We start from the raw sequence: 14,714 nt of genomic DNA, 5'->3' as shown, positions 1-14,714 counted from the left end.
CCCTTTTGTACCGTCATTTATAGTCCTGCAGCAAAAGCTTAACCTTAGGGATCTCTCGTTAGAAGAGAACACGCTGAGATTATATTGGAACCGTAGCCAGCATAGGGCTGGGGTGCTGCACCCCTATACTCCTGAAATCCCACTGGGGATGATAACAGCGTTACCCCATGGTGGAGATTGGACGCCTCTGATGGAGTGGGAACATGTAGGGGTTCAAGTACTGGGAGACATATATGAGGAATGCGAGTTACTACCCTATCAGGTGCTGCAGGAGAGATATATTCTAACGGGAGGGGGACTTTTGATACATGCTGCTCTAGTAGCGGCAATTAGGAAACACTGGAGGGAGGGATCAGTAGAACCCAAAATTACTATGGCTTGTCAGTATGTAGTGATGGCGGCAGGGACCTTCAAGGCCGTTACATGCCTCTATTCCAGGATGCTAAATGAGGGACTAAAACCACTAGACACGTTACGAGCGAAATGGGAGACAGGCATCGGGAAGCCCATACCGGAACCCGTATGGGGACATATCCTTCGCAGGGCCTGGAAAGGCACTAGGAATGCCCGGTTCCAACTGGTGCACTTCTTCATACTGCAAAGGGCATACAAAACACCGGGTAAGATTCGGAAACACTTTCAGGTAGAAGATGCAGCATGTCCTAGATGTGCAAGAGGAGGGGTGGAGCTGGAGCACATGCTGTGGGAGTATCCAAAGTTAGGAGGTTATTGGGAGGAAGTGGTAGACCTGTTAAATGCAGTCACAGATCGACAATTAGATTTTGATATAGCTACATGCTTACTACATTGGTTCCCCCACACACCCAAAATGAAGCTGACCAGTAAATTTGTGGACATGGGATTATTACTAGCAAAAAGAGAAATAACAATGCACTGGAAGTTGAAGGATGGTCCCAACAGTAAGAGATGGAAGGCAGAGCTAAGTAAATGGGCCAGTAGTGAGAGTGTTATTAGATTCCAACAGGCACGACGCTCGAGCAACGAGAAAGCGTTAGAGATGGCGACGGCATGGGAAATGCTGGTGCAATCGCTGACTGATCAGCAAACGGAGGAAGAATAAATAGGGAGCGTTGTTACTACAGGAGGCCTTGTACACTGCTGTCATCGGTACGCTTGAATTGCAGCAGGGTCATGAGATGTGCTTTTTGTTTGTGCTTAATGTGCTACACAGCAGTGGTGGGGCAGGGTGGTGGGAGTTAGTTGGAGTTAGAAGTAGATTAGTAAGTAGGTTGGCTATGCACAGAGAGAAGGGTGAAGGTCACGAGTAGATTATAGTGCCACTGTTGAGTTGGAGAACTGGTGCAATAATTGATCACTTTTAAAATGCTGTAACGTAACAGTTTTAGGAATTGATCCGAAGAATTACCTCTACTGTGTCTTGCACTTTGTCAACAAGCTACCAATAAAATATATGTTTTTAAAAAAAATAATTAAAACAACAGTTGCTTATGATCTCAAACTGCTGTTAAATTCTCCAGCAAAATTATCCTTACAAGTGAAGAAGTCAATAATTCCTGGGAAAGAAAAGTGCTTCAGATCCTGTAAAATCACCTTCCAAATGTGAAACAAACTACCTATCTGTCAAAGGCTCAGCTAACCTGAATATGCATCTCCGACAAAGTATCTGCAGTTTATAATCTTAAAACTTCTTACAAATACAATAAAAAAATTAATTGCTAGATGTATCCTTCATAAATACCTGTAATGTGTCCCTAAGCTTTAACCCATTAAATACTGAGGCAGCCCCTCCCAATGAAGTGCCCCCAATTTTTTTTTAAAGCCTTTAGAATTCATTTTTTTATAAAAGATATCCAGGGAAAATGTGCATCCTTTACTCCCGCATGTGGGGGATTCTAAAAGCAGCCAGGCTTGTGATCTCCAGGTGTGAGGTAGCCCCTCCCAATGAAGTGCCCCTGATTATTATTTTCTAAAAAAAAGCCTTTAGAATTCTTTTTCATAAAAGATACCCAGGCCAAATGTGCATCCTTTACTCCCACATGTTGGGGAATCTAAAAGCAGCTAGGCTTCTGATCTCTAGGTGTGAACTGACAACATTGTCAAAATGTACATTTACATATATATTTTTTTATAAATATGGAGAAATGTGCTCTTCCTAGCTTTCATGAAAAGTCAGCATTTAGGAAAAGTATTTTTAACCATAATATTTGCAGTTTTCTACTTAGTAGTTGTAGGAAATTGCCATTTTATGTGTGGTGTCCTCCCTTTGTATTTTTCTGACTTTAGGACTGTACCCCTGCTAACCAGTAGTGAAGTGCCTATGCTACCCCTTTTAATATGGACCAATTACCATACTGCTATTTGGCATATTTAACTTGCCAAAAAGCCACTTGTATGTGGTAGAAAGTATATCCAGGGCCTGGAAGTCATCTGCTACTAGTGGACTGCAGTATCTACACTGCCATACATCACAGTGGCAGTACAAACATGGCTTCTGACTTACTATTGCAGCCTGACTGTAGAGTTAAAACCGCAATTTGAGCTGTCAGAATAAACCCTTTTGCCAGGTTTCAACCTTCCTTTTAAATATTAATAAGTTACCCTATTTAGGCTTTGCAGGCCACAATTTAGCATGCATTGTAGTTAAATGTAGGGCATGTAGAAATGTAATATTTCCATGCTGTTACGGTGACTACTCCACCCAAAACATTATGCACATAGAGAAACAATAGTAAATATTAATTCTACTATCACAGGGTAAGAACCAGCTAGAAACCTAATTCCACTACCTTTTTAATATTTATCAAAATCCCAACTTAATGGTGCAGTCAGGTTTTTGATAAATGTTAATGAAAAGTAACTGTTAGAAAGTTACCACTTCCCTACCTCAAACTTCTTAAACACTAAAGCATTTAACTGCCATTAAGTATGAGCGCAAAATCCGTTCCGCTCGCGGATTTTGCGAATTTTTGGTAAATTCGCGATCCGCGAACTCCCGCGAATTTACCGAGAATTCGCAAATCCGCGAGCGGCGGATCCGGGGGCAAAAGTTGAAGCCTGGCCTGTTGTAACTATTTTACGATGGCGCCGGCAAGCTGCAAGCCCCATCCTAAAATAGTTACTAAGTTAGCTTCAACAGGAAGCTCTAATAGATAAAATAAAGCAGGTGCTCGATTTTATCTATTAGAGCTTCCTGTTGAAGCTAATTTAGTAACTATTTTAGGATGGCGCTGGCAGCTTGCCGGCGCCATCGTAAAATAGTTACAACAGGCCAGGCTGGTGTGCTTTCTTTTCCCAAATCTACTGTCGAAAATCAGCTGTGATGCTGGATAGAGGCCTTTGCATCCTTGACTTTCACGAGCGCAATCCCTTTTCTGTTCCTGTGACCAGGAGCTTCTGTCTATTCATTTACTGCTCTGTTCAGTCTCAGACCTTTTAAACACACAAGAGGCTTGTGCACTCGCATGGAAGCCCCGCCCACACACTCGCGGTGTGCACCGTCTTCCCGCCATTGACCCACTATGATGGAGAGCTCACCCAAGGGACCCCTGCGCCCTTCGGGGCGATTGCATAGTAACACACACATGGTCGCTGGAACTAGTTGAAGCTCAAATTCAGTGACTGGTCATCGAGGCTGGGCAGGTGTGCCTTCTTCCCAAATCTACCGTCGAAAATCAGCTGTGATGCTGGATAGAGGCCTTTGCATCCTTGACTTTCACGAGCGCAATCCCTTTGCTGTTCCTGTGACCAGGAGCTTCTGTCTCTTCATTTACTGCTCTGTTCGGTCTCAGACCTTTTAAACACACAAGAGGTATGTGCACTCACATGGAAGCCCCGCCCCAAATCCGCAGATCCGCAAATCCGCAAAATCCGCTGATTTTGCGGATCCACGATCCGCAAATCCGCAAATCCGCGGATCGTGGATCCGCAAAATCCGCCCATGCTTAACTGCCATCCAGCTGGTGAATGACCCTGAATGAGGAGTGAAACTGCTTTCTGAGCAGAGACAAAAGACCTGGTTATTGGGAGGTGTTTTGTTCCTCGCTCAGTATGACCATTTGGGCTTTGGCCAGGAACTTTATTTACTTCAAATGGGCCTCACGCCACCAGTAGATGTCAAATGACATCTTCACAGGCACCTTCTTTTATTCCCCCAGTCAGACAGGCACCAATCCAAGTGGGAAGGACACTGCCTCCAGAACTGGTTTGGAGTGACACAAAGGAGGGGCTTTTCATTTGTCTGGCGACACCTCTGGGTGGTCACACAGGCTCTGCCACTGGGGATTTTAGGAGTGCGGAGCAATATGGGACTGTTTGCAACATGTCAGACTGGAATTGGTGAAAAAGTGAGTGGGGCTACTCTGGGAGTTTCAACCCCATTGTTTATGGAAGTGCCAGTATTCCCTCCCAACCAGAGGCATGTGCCAGGCATAAATGTGGTATCCCCTGGCACCCTCCCAAAAACTTTCTGGAACTAAGGAGGAACAGAAGAGGACTGGACATGCTGTCTGTGACCTGAGAGGAGCCCTGAACGATTTGAGATGCACTCTTTTGTACATGAGACAATAGAAGAAGACTACAATGCCCATTGATTTAACTACATCCGGTCCGAGCCGGAGAGTACGGCCCAAGCCAGAGAGTACGGCTCCAGCCGGAGAGTACGGCCCGAGTGCGGAGAACCCGGCCCGACTGCGGACATAAAGATATGACTCGTAAATGACCTTGTGAATACCAAAAGTCATACAGATAGACTTTTGGCTCAGATTACATTTGTGAATCGGCCCCTTAGAAAATAAAAGCACATACCAGAAACATGCATTTGATGAAAGAGAAATTAATCACTTGTTACCTCTTCAACAACACATTTTCAAATTGAAATGAAAAAAGGGTCTCTGCACTCAAAGACATGATCCTTGCAACCCCCCAATTTGATAAGAAAGATACATTTAAAAAACATGAATTATAATGTGCTACATCATATGCGAGGATTATAAACAAGGGTTTTATGCACAATGAAAAATAAAAGGAACTAGATTTTTTTATTTTCTGAGGATTTTTCCTGGGTTCAAAAAGAGAAAGACAAACATAAAGAAGGCAAAAAATTGTAACCAGTCCCATTAAAAACACCCTCTACTTAAAAAACGAAAAAACTGAAAAAACAGGCCCAGTTACTTTTGTGGATTGGGATGAAACCCGGTCACCTTTGTTTTTTTCTGCTGATAATATGGATGTGAGCTCTCCAGTGAAATCGAAGGTTGAATATTGTTTAGGTTTTGGTGACTAAACGAGGCCTTATATAGCTTGTGAAAACAACACAGCGGAGCAGAACATAGCGGCAGCTGCTGGATTAGATAACACAGCTCCTGCGCTAAACGGAGCAGAGAAAGTGCATCTTGTTGATGGAATCCAATGAAGAAGAGATGTCTTGTGGCCTTACTCTGAAGAGAGAAGCTTTTGTACTGCTGATGGATTAGTATTTGGTGACTTTAGTGACCCATCAACTTCTACATGCTTCAGGATGAGCAAATCAATTGCAGTGCAGTGAAACAGGTTAGGGCACCCTATTTGTTTGAAACATTTACTTTAGCTTGTAGATCAACAAAAGTCTGATGCTCATATATAGTTGCTTCAAAACTAAAATGCCATGTTCATGGCACTGCTTCTCTTTAGATACATGTATTCCACATTGGTTGGTTAAAAAATAGAAGTTGATATGTAAGAGGGTAGCCAAGTGAATAGGAATTCCTTTTTTTAAAAGCCTTTAAATCAGAGATGAAAAACAAGCTCTTTGTAGGTAAAAAAATATTTTGTTTTGCTGCGTGTGGTTTAAAATACTGCTTTTGGAATTTAGGTCATAACAAGCTATTTTAAATTTGCCAACATGCATATTCTATCAAATAATTGTTGTGCTATAATGTAGACATAACAAGACACAAATTAGTGTCTAGAAGCCTATGTATGTGTCATGAAGGCATACGACCCTATAAGTTGCATGCAGCATTGCTTTTGTGAAGGACTGGACACCTTCCTGAACAAAAACAACCATTGAAAGCGTCTTCATCTTTCTATCTGTGCTGCAGAATGCAGTACGCATGAAAAGAAGCAAAAAGAGGAGAAGTAAAGTTATTTCTCCTGATTGCATGTCCACGTGGGAGGCAGATGATTTTGGTGCATCCACCATGGGAACATCCACCGCAACACACATGGAACACACATGAAACACCTCCCTAATGCAGATTGAGGCAATGCAGTGATTCGCACTGCCTTGAATTACTCAATATATATGAGGCCATTCAAAGTCATGCAAAGAGCCTTTGCGTGGTCTTATAAATATTAAGCATGGGCGGATTTTGCGGATTCGCAATCCGCGAATTTGCGGATTTGCGAATTTGCGGATTGCGAAAATCCGCAAAATCCGCGAATTCTCGCAGATTTTTTTTGGGTGTGTGTTCGCATGGGTTTCTGCAAGTTCGCGAGGGTTTTGTACAATTTCGCAAATTGCGAACTTACTTGTCGGGTCGCCAGTTTTGCGAACTTGTTGTTTCTACGTGCCCAGCCTGTTTGCAAGGCTTTCTTCATCACTGCCACCCTCTGTCACCACTGGCACTCTCTTTGTTCACCCATGCCACCCTCTGGCTCACCCATGTCACCCTCTGTGTCATCACAGCACCCTCTGGTTCACCAGTGTACATTATTGGGGCAAAGCAAAGCACTGCCATCCTCTGTCAACACTGACACTCTGGTTCACCCATGCCACCCTCTGGCTGGCACACCCATGCCACCCTCGGTGTCATCATAGCACCCTCTGGTTGACCAGTGAGTGTACATTATTGTGGCAAAGCAAAGCACACCTGCTAAGTGCTTTAAGTTTTGCAAACAACAACACCTGCCCTGCCCCAACTGACATTAATGAAGGCTGGCACTTGCTTGTCTGCTCCCTTTCCTTTTTGTTGCAATGTGAATTTGTTTTAACAGGATGCAATGGCATACTTCTAACTATTCTGTGACTGTCAGAGCAGGGTCACACAATAGTTGCAAGTAGGCAACCGGATTCTGGAGGGCCCCTTCAGGAAGCACTACAGGGAAATGGTTACAAATGATGAGCTCGAACTTTTGCACCTGCTCGTTGGTTTTGCTTTTGCAAAACTCGTTTTTCGGTAATTTCGCGCTATTCGCGAGGCGCGGCGTCGTGTGAAATCGACCGTGGAAGCCGCGAACTCGTGCGAGTTACCCCAAGGTTGAGTATGGGCGCCGCCATTTTGTTTGCGTGACGTATTTCCGTTTCCGCCCGCTATGTGTAATCTCGCGGAATGAGCGCCTTGCGAATGCAAGTTCGCACGAGTTCACGAGAGAAATCGCGTGCGAACTTACTTACGCGCACGTGATCGGGCCGCCATCTTGTTTTTCATTCATTCCTATGTGTCTGGGCATGGTGTTTCTATCCTCTCTATATCTCTGCCATCCTTTGCTTGTTTTAATATTTTTTTGATCTATTTAACTTTTTTTCTATCCCTCTAGTTTTCTAGGTCTATATTTTTGTGTTTTAGGCTACTTTTGTTTACTTTTCAACTACTTTGTTAAACTTTTATTTTCTTCTTCTCTAGTCTTATTCTTTTTCATTTTGTCTCCTTGTTGCTAACACCTGCCCAGACCATGGTGAAGCCAGCTGTGAAGCGTCCCAAGACGGGCCCCGCAGCCCGTGCCCGGCTCCCGTGTGGCCGTTTAAGGGCGGAAATGGTGGTGCCCAGGGACATCTTCAGCCCTGAGGAGGTGGACGCACTCGTTTTCTATGTACAGCGCCGCCTCCCCAGGACCATCGCGGCAGGCGGCAGGATCGCTGGTGGCTACAACCTCCAGGAGCGACGGAAGCGGTGGGAGCAGGTGTGCCGGGCCCTGTTTCACATCTCGGGGGTCCAGCGCACCTACAACCAGGTGACCCACCGCTGGACCGATATCCTGGACCGGGAGCGCGACCTGCTCGACCTGCTGGGAGTGGAGGTCCCCGGGCTTGGTGAGTAGTAGTAGCAATTTTTTCATCACTCACTACTCTGTTTTTTCTCCTGCTCTGTGTGTTATATTGCAAATGTTTGTTTTAACTTTTTTACAAAGAGCAATAATGCTGCCGATTACATTGATATGAGAGGTAAATTAATATTTCAAAATCTTCTGTGCATTTCAGGTGCACTGCTCTCCTTCTCTGTGGCGGTGCCACTGCTTATTTGTTTTCTATTTTGTGTTCATTTAATTGGGCTGAGTAATGTATGAGTGTACTTTACAGAACTGCGTAATGTTAGACACAAAGGGGCAGATTTACAAGCCCCATGCGCCACGTTTACGCTGCCTTACCTGACGCACAGCGACGTAAACGTGGCGCATCCCTGCGAGTCATGTACAACGTGATGCATCTAGGGAGATGCGCCACATTAAGGCATGGGCCTGCGCCACAATGGGTGCGTTCCCACGCAGGGGGGGGGGGGTGGCGGTCAGGCAGCTGTGCACCTCGCAAAATAGTTGGTTCTTGTTCTTTCTAAATGATTGATTTGGTTGACAAGGACATCGACAAGCAGCAATCATCAATGTTTTCTGTTCTTTCTTTCATGTTGTACGTCAGGTCCGCCCAGGGGCAAGCGGACGGAAAAGGAGGATGCTGTGGCTCCAAAAGAGGAGGATGCAGGCCAGGGCGGCGAGTGCTCCTTTGCTGGCCCCAGTAAGTTTTCATTTAAATATAGAGGACCTATTGTTATTGTTATCCAAGTGTTCCTAATTTAATTTTTTCGAAATAGTGTTTAGATAGGAGCAAAATCCATAATACTACTGTTGCAGGGACAATTCTCCACAAACCGAACTATGGACACCAAAGACCAGAGTAATAATATTTCAGAGTGGTGTGTTTGGCACACTGTATAAACCTGGTAGTGTCAGCGGCACGGACTCCTCCTTGCAAAAAATGCAAAACCTTTCGCTCAGTCACTCTAGTCTGGAGGACCAAAAACCACAGAGTCTATTCAAGTTTAAAAGCTTTATTAAAAGTAAAAGTAAACACATATATTAAAATAAAGTTAGCTGGAAATGGAAAAGTGCTTGGTGCTGAGTTGATGAGTAATGGAACACATTTCTTGTGGTCGAGCCGAGCTTTCACCTGGTTTGAAGTTGATGTTGCTCTTGTCCTTAGAAGTCCAGCTTCTGTCTGTTCAGAGAAAAATGGTGTGTGTTAAAATTAAGCAAGCATTCATCAATTGTGATAAAAAAGTGCAGCAAGACAACAGCCTTCCCTGGAAGGAGGGACATTTTTACTTTAGACTAGAGTAGACAGTCAATTACTTTTTCTGTTGTTTTCACATTTCTTCATTCCTAGACCAAATACTAGTGAGTGGTGTAATCTAACATTCTTAAATCTACTTTGTAGGTGGAACATCTGGTGGCGGGGCCAGCTCGGATGTGGTGGTGGTGATCGACTCCGAGGACAACTCTGGGGAGGAGGCGACGCAAGTGGCCCAAGAACAGACTGTGAGGAAGCAGACAGTGGTGGTGGCGGGTACAGGTAAGCTGGATCATGGTACTATCTGACTCTTAGATAGCATATGATGTGTATCTACAGAGAGTAGACGGTCACTGGATGAACTACGAAAATACTATGAAATGTTTCCAGGGGGGGGGTGCAACATCATCACCATCTCCTGAGTCCTACTCCTGACATGATTGAGCACAAGTATTAAATAAATTTTTTTAAAATCTAACACAACATAGAGCTTAAATAAACAAAGAAACCCACAGGGGGAAGAGAAAAATCTTGTGCGGCACCACAGCAGACGACCTGGCAACTACATTAAAACAGAGGGAAAAACAAAAAAAATGCCAGAAAAAAACAATTCAATCTAAATCAGGAGGATGTGGTTATAGAGCATGGGTCCTCACAAACTTTCTCTCGGGGCCAAATTGACAGTGTGGTTTGTGGCCAAGGGCCGCACCGAAGGGGGCAGGGTCAGTGGGGGAGGTTGGTGGATCTAGAGCAACAAAAAAAACTATGACCATGAGGTTGAACTCATGCCCCTGCAGCGGATGCCTTCGTCCACTGAGCCACCAAACCTGGCATACACATTACACACATCTTTCTTTCTCTCTCTCTCTCTCTGTCTCTCTCTCTGTCTCTCTCCCTCCCTCTCTCTCTGTCTGCCTCCCTCTCTCTCTGTCTCACACCCTCTCTCTGTTTACCTCTCTCTCTCTCTCTCTCTCTGTCTCCCTCTTTCTGTCTCCCTGTGTCTCCCTCTACCTCGCTGTCTCTCTCTCTCTGTCTCCCTCCCTCACCCTCCCTCTGTCACCCTCTGGCTCCCTCCCTCTCTCTCTCTCCTTCTGTCTTCCTCTCTCTCTGTCCCTGTCTCTGCCTCTATCTGTCTGTCGGTCACAGCCTGCTGTAATTACCATATTGTAATTTGTCACTGGGCCAGCACTGGATGGACCTGCGATCCAGGGGGGGGCAAGCGCCCCCCCTTGCCCCTCCCTGCGGACGCCCATGATACTGGCCTGAATAGTTTTGTACTGCACTGGCTAGTTGCTAGTTGTACTGTGACACAACTTCCTGCTGAATCATTTTGTGTTAATCATATTCTTAAAGAGCATTGGTTACAGATTATGTCTTTCTTTCTTCATATAGTTGGTCATACTAAAACATCAAAACCAACAAGGAGTATGCAGGCTCTACTGGCCCGGCAACGGAGGCTGGATGCTACTGTTGCCCAATATCGGCGGCTGGTGGAACTGGAGGGGGAGGACACGCAGTCCAGTACATCGAATGGGACATCTGCATCCTCCTCCGTGACCCCACGTTCTGCCGGTCAGCGCAGTGCTCCGGCGAAACGGAGCCGTGCTGGCAGACGCCACCGCCGAGCAGCAAAGGCTGCCCCTCACAGTACTCTAAAGGCTCGCTTGCGCCGTGCAATCCACAGAGTGTCCGACCTGGAGGCGGAGGTCCGGAAATTGAAAGAATATCAAACTTTGTTGGAGGGCCTCCGCTTAGACCACGCCACCCTCCAGGAGCAGTACGATGCCCTGGCCCTAAGGCATGATGCCCTGGAGGCCAAAGTCAACACCATGCATCCCTAGAGTGTCCTTTTTTAGAGACTTTTGGGGGTGGGAATTGGGAGTTGGGGTTTTTGGGGACTTTTGAAGGACTATTTATTTGTTGGCGTTAGGGAGGGTCTTGCGGGAGTTTATTTTGTTAGGGATATAAAAATGTACTTTTTCAAACTTTATCTGAGCATACCTGTTTTTTACTAATTTTGAGCCTGGTGGGTGGTGGTTTTGCAGTAAGTTCATTTTATTGAACACTGTCATCGTGTTGGTTCACGTGTAATTGGCCAAATGTTTTCCAAAGTAAATGCCTGTCACAGAGTTTGTTAATTCAAGGGTCCTAAGACTTTACTACTAGTACCACTGTCACTCTCTCGCCTCTCCTAATACTCCATTATACTACCTCCCATCCAAACGCTTATCTTACCTGTAATTTGTGTTTGAGGGCTGGCTCCACCTGGAATTCACAGTGTCCTCCTAAAGCGTTCTGCAGCAGGGCCCCAACTGGAGTTTCCCGGCGTGGATTTTCTACAAAACAAAAGCAATCAACATTAGAAATGTGGCAGCGGTGCTCACAGACCCCAAAAACCTAGAAGCCCCACAGACAGCACCCCTAAGACAGGCAAGCGAGCAATAATAACGCCTAAACGTTCACGTGTAATTGGCCAAATGTTTTCCAAAGTAAATGCCTAACCAATTTCATCCCTTAATAGACCTTGCCAGCAATGGCCCAGCCAAGATCCGTAAACCCAAGCGCAAACAAGTTTGACACCCCCCAAACAGCCAAAAAGCAAATCGGGGAAAAAAAGTCACACTTAGCAAAATGTATTTAAATGAGGACTCACTACTTCCAGTCCCTCTTTAGGGGACTCGTCAACGTAAGTTTCTTCATTGTGCAGAATCCAGGCATCAAAATTACGGGAAATGGATAGGGTGAGTCTGGAGGAGGAGGATAGACGACCAGGACTGAATTCTTGTCAACTAACTGTTGTGAACCTGAGGAATGCTGCGGCATCAAAATCAAGACAGTTCTGCTGATGGGCTTGTTGTTTGATTGGGTGATTACAGTTTTGTTGTGAATGTGATGAAGCACTTGCTAAACAAAGAAAGACAGACACAAAGGAATAAAAGTGAATAAGGACGAAAAATATAGTTAATGATTCATTGACTCATTTTCAGAACTCGCTGTCAGGGAAGCAGAACTCGTCCTCATACTCTGCAAATTCAGTCGGTAGTACTTCTGGTAACTGAGGAGAACTTTCCTCAGGTAGGTCGGTGTCCTCTTCTTCCTGCGTGCATTCTCGTACTTTGTAATCTGGTGGTATGAAGTGCTGGTTCATCTTTATCATGGTGAGCCGCTCCACATTTGCGGGCAAGAGGCGGGACCTTTTGCAAGTCACAATGCCACCAGCAGAACTAAAAACACGTTCTGAAGACACGCTTGCGAGTGGGCAAGACAAGTAATTGATAGCCAGGTTGGTGAGCTCTCGCCATATGTTTCTTTTCCCATGCCAATACGCTAATGGGTCCTCAGTAATATTGACCGCTGTTGAGTCATCCAGATAGGCCTGCACCATTGAAACAATGTTCTCCCGGATTCCTGTACTTTGCACTTCTGTGTCCTTTCTGGGACAAGGAAACCCTAGCTCACTTAGCCAATCCGCTTCAGACATATCGCCTGGGCCTGATGCAGATGTTACGGTTGCTGGTGTGGTTAACGGCTCAGAGGAAAAGTCACTCACTTCTGCCACAGGCACAGATGCAGAAGTGTTTTTTTGGGACGCCTGATGGCCTGCTGATTCACTAGTAGTACTATCTTCTCCTACAGTTTCCTTCCGCTCTCTTTCAAAACGAATGGCTGACTGAGCTAGCCAATCTTTGTACTCTGTAACATCTGATGTTTCAAAAGGAATTATTACTTTGCCAAACAATGGCTTTTTGTAACGTGGATCCAGAATAGTAGCACAAATGTAGTGCTGTTGTTTCTTGATATTTACAAGCCGTTTATTGCTAACTAGGCGTTGTAATAATCTCTGCGCCAACTCATATGCTTCATTCTTTCCAGCATCTTTTAATTCTGAAGACACCACCTTGACTTGGTGTTCGAGCTTCAGCAACAATGGGATAGCTTTGCTCAAAGAACAGTCCTCCCTGCTGACTTCATGCGTGAAGACCTCAAAAGGACGAAGCATGTCTGTCAGGCTTTTAACTAGCTGCCATTGCTCCACCGCTAGCATCATTTCTGTCGTATCACCACCCAGGTTGTAGAAATACTCATTGACTACTGGAAACAGCTCATGCAGACGCTCAAGCATGTAGAAGGTTGAGTTCCAACGTGTTGCCACCTTCTGGATAAGTGCTTTCACTGGCATTCTACGTACATTTTGCTGGCGCCTCAGCTCCTTCCGGACCTTAAAAGAATGGTTGAAATGTGTGCATATTCTTCTGCAGATGGTCAGTATTTTGTCGACTGCAAGTTCTTTTTTCAAGAACTTTTGCACGACAAGGTTCATACAGTGCGCCAAACACGGCACTCTGAAATAGTAACCGTTCTCCATGGCCTTAACTACATTGCTGCCATTATCAGTAGAAACATAACCAACCTTGCAATTTCTTGGGGGCAGCCATTGCAAGACCTTTTTGTTAAAGTCATCCAAAATGTTGGCTGCAGTATGAGTTTTCTCCATGCCAAACATGGCTAATGTTGCATGTTTACGAGCACCCTTAAAAATCTCGACCAAGTCACCACCTGCATTTATCTGTTTTGCAACCCCTGAAAAAGAGACCCAGTGTGCAGTGATGCACATGTAATCAAGGGCTTGGCAACTGGTCCACATGTCTGTTGTCAGGTGTATAGTGTGAACAGCACTCTTCTGCAAAGCTGCCCCAACCAACTCAAGCACCTCTTTATGTAGTGCTGGAACAGCAACCCTGGCAAAATAGAACCGGCTAGGAACCTTCCATTTAGGGGCCAGTGTTGCCACGAGTTCAAGAAAACCCACACCTTTGACAAACGGAAAAGGGAGAAGGTCCACCGCTAGCATTTTAGCCAGCTTAGTGTTATACAGGCGTACAATTGGGTGGTTGCGTTGAAATTGCGCATCTGAGGAGAACATGTTTGTAATGGTGCGCTGGACAAATTTACTGGATGATGCTGATGCCTTCTTCGACCCACTTCTGCTCAGTGTTGACATTTTCCGCATTGGTGTGTCTCCCAGACTCTCAGTGTGCCTCCTATGTGTTCCGGAGGGTGTGGTGCTGCCAGGGGTACTGGGTGCAACCGGACAAATGTCTGACGCTTCTTCTACCTCCCCGTCATCTTCAGATGAAACACCTAGTATGGGTATATTTTGGCCACTTGCCCTTTGGGATTGCTTTCCCTTGATGTTTGCTAGGTGCGCAAACCATTCGACAGCGTGCCTTCTTTTAAGATGACCTATCTGGCCTCCGGTTCCATAGTTGGTACCAGTCTTACCACGGCTAACTCTAGTCTTACAAATGCAACAAACGGCTATGTTATCATACTTTGCATGGACACTAAAAAAGTTCCAAACTGGGGACTGGAAACTTCTGGTTTTGCCGCACGAGATGATACTGCCAATGCCAGATGAAGCAGTGGTGGATGAGCCTTGCAGACATCTACTGGGTTGTGCAATTATTGCAGCAAC

At 45.3% G+C, this 14,714-nt stretch overlaps 1 protein-coding gene across 1 annotated transcript; it reads left to right on the top strand.

Annotated features, from left to right (window-relative positions):
• The first annotated feature begins 829 nt into the window (after window positions 1–829).
• On the top strand, window positions 830–11,079 carry LOC144762249 (uncharacterized). The gene is made up of 4 exons (XM_078647391.1): window positions 830–920; window positions 8,591–8,686; window positions 9,386–9,520; window positions 10,631–11,079. The coding sequence occupies exons 1-4, from the start codon at window positions 830–832 to the stop codon at window positions 11,077–11,079; spliced, it is 771 nt and encodes a 256-aa protein (XP_078503517.1).
• The last annotated feature ends 3,635 nt before the right edge of the window (window positions 11,080–14,714 follow it).

The sequence above is a fragment of the Lissotriton helveticus genome, chromosome 6 (genome assembly GCF_964261635.1).
Source record: "Lissotriton helveticus chromosome 6, aLisHel1.1, whole genome shotgun sequence".
In the NCBI taxonomy this organism is placed as follows: Eukaryota; Metazoa; Chordata; class Amphibia; order Caudata; family Salamandridae; genus Lissotriton; species Lissotriton helveticus.
This window is presented reverse-complemented; position numbering and strand designations above follow the sequence as displayed.

Coding starts and splice junctions, on each gene's coding strand:
- LOC144762249 (XM_078647391.1), top strand. CDS start 830: ATGAAGCTGACCAGTAAATTTGTGGACATGGGATTATTACTAGCAAAA. Junction 921..8,590: donor GTTGAAGGATGGTCCCAACA/GTAAGAGATGGA, acceptor GTTGTACGTCAG/GTCCGCCCAGGGGCAAGCGG. Junction 9,521..10,630: donor AGTGGTGGTGGCGGGTACAG/GTAAGCTGGATC, acceptor TTCTTCATATAG/TTGGTCATACTAAAACATCA.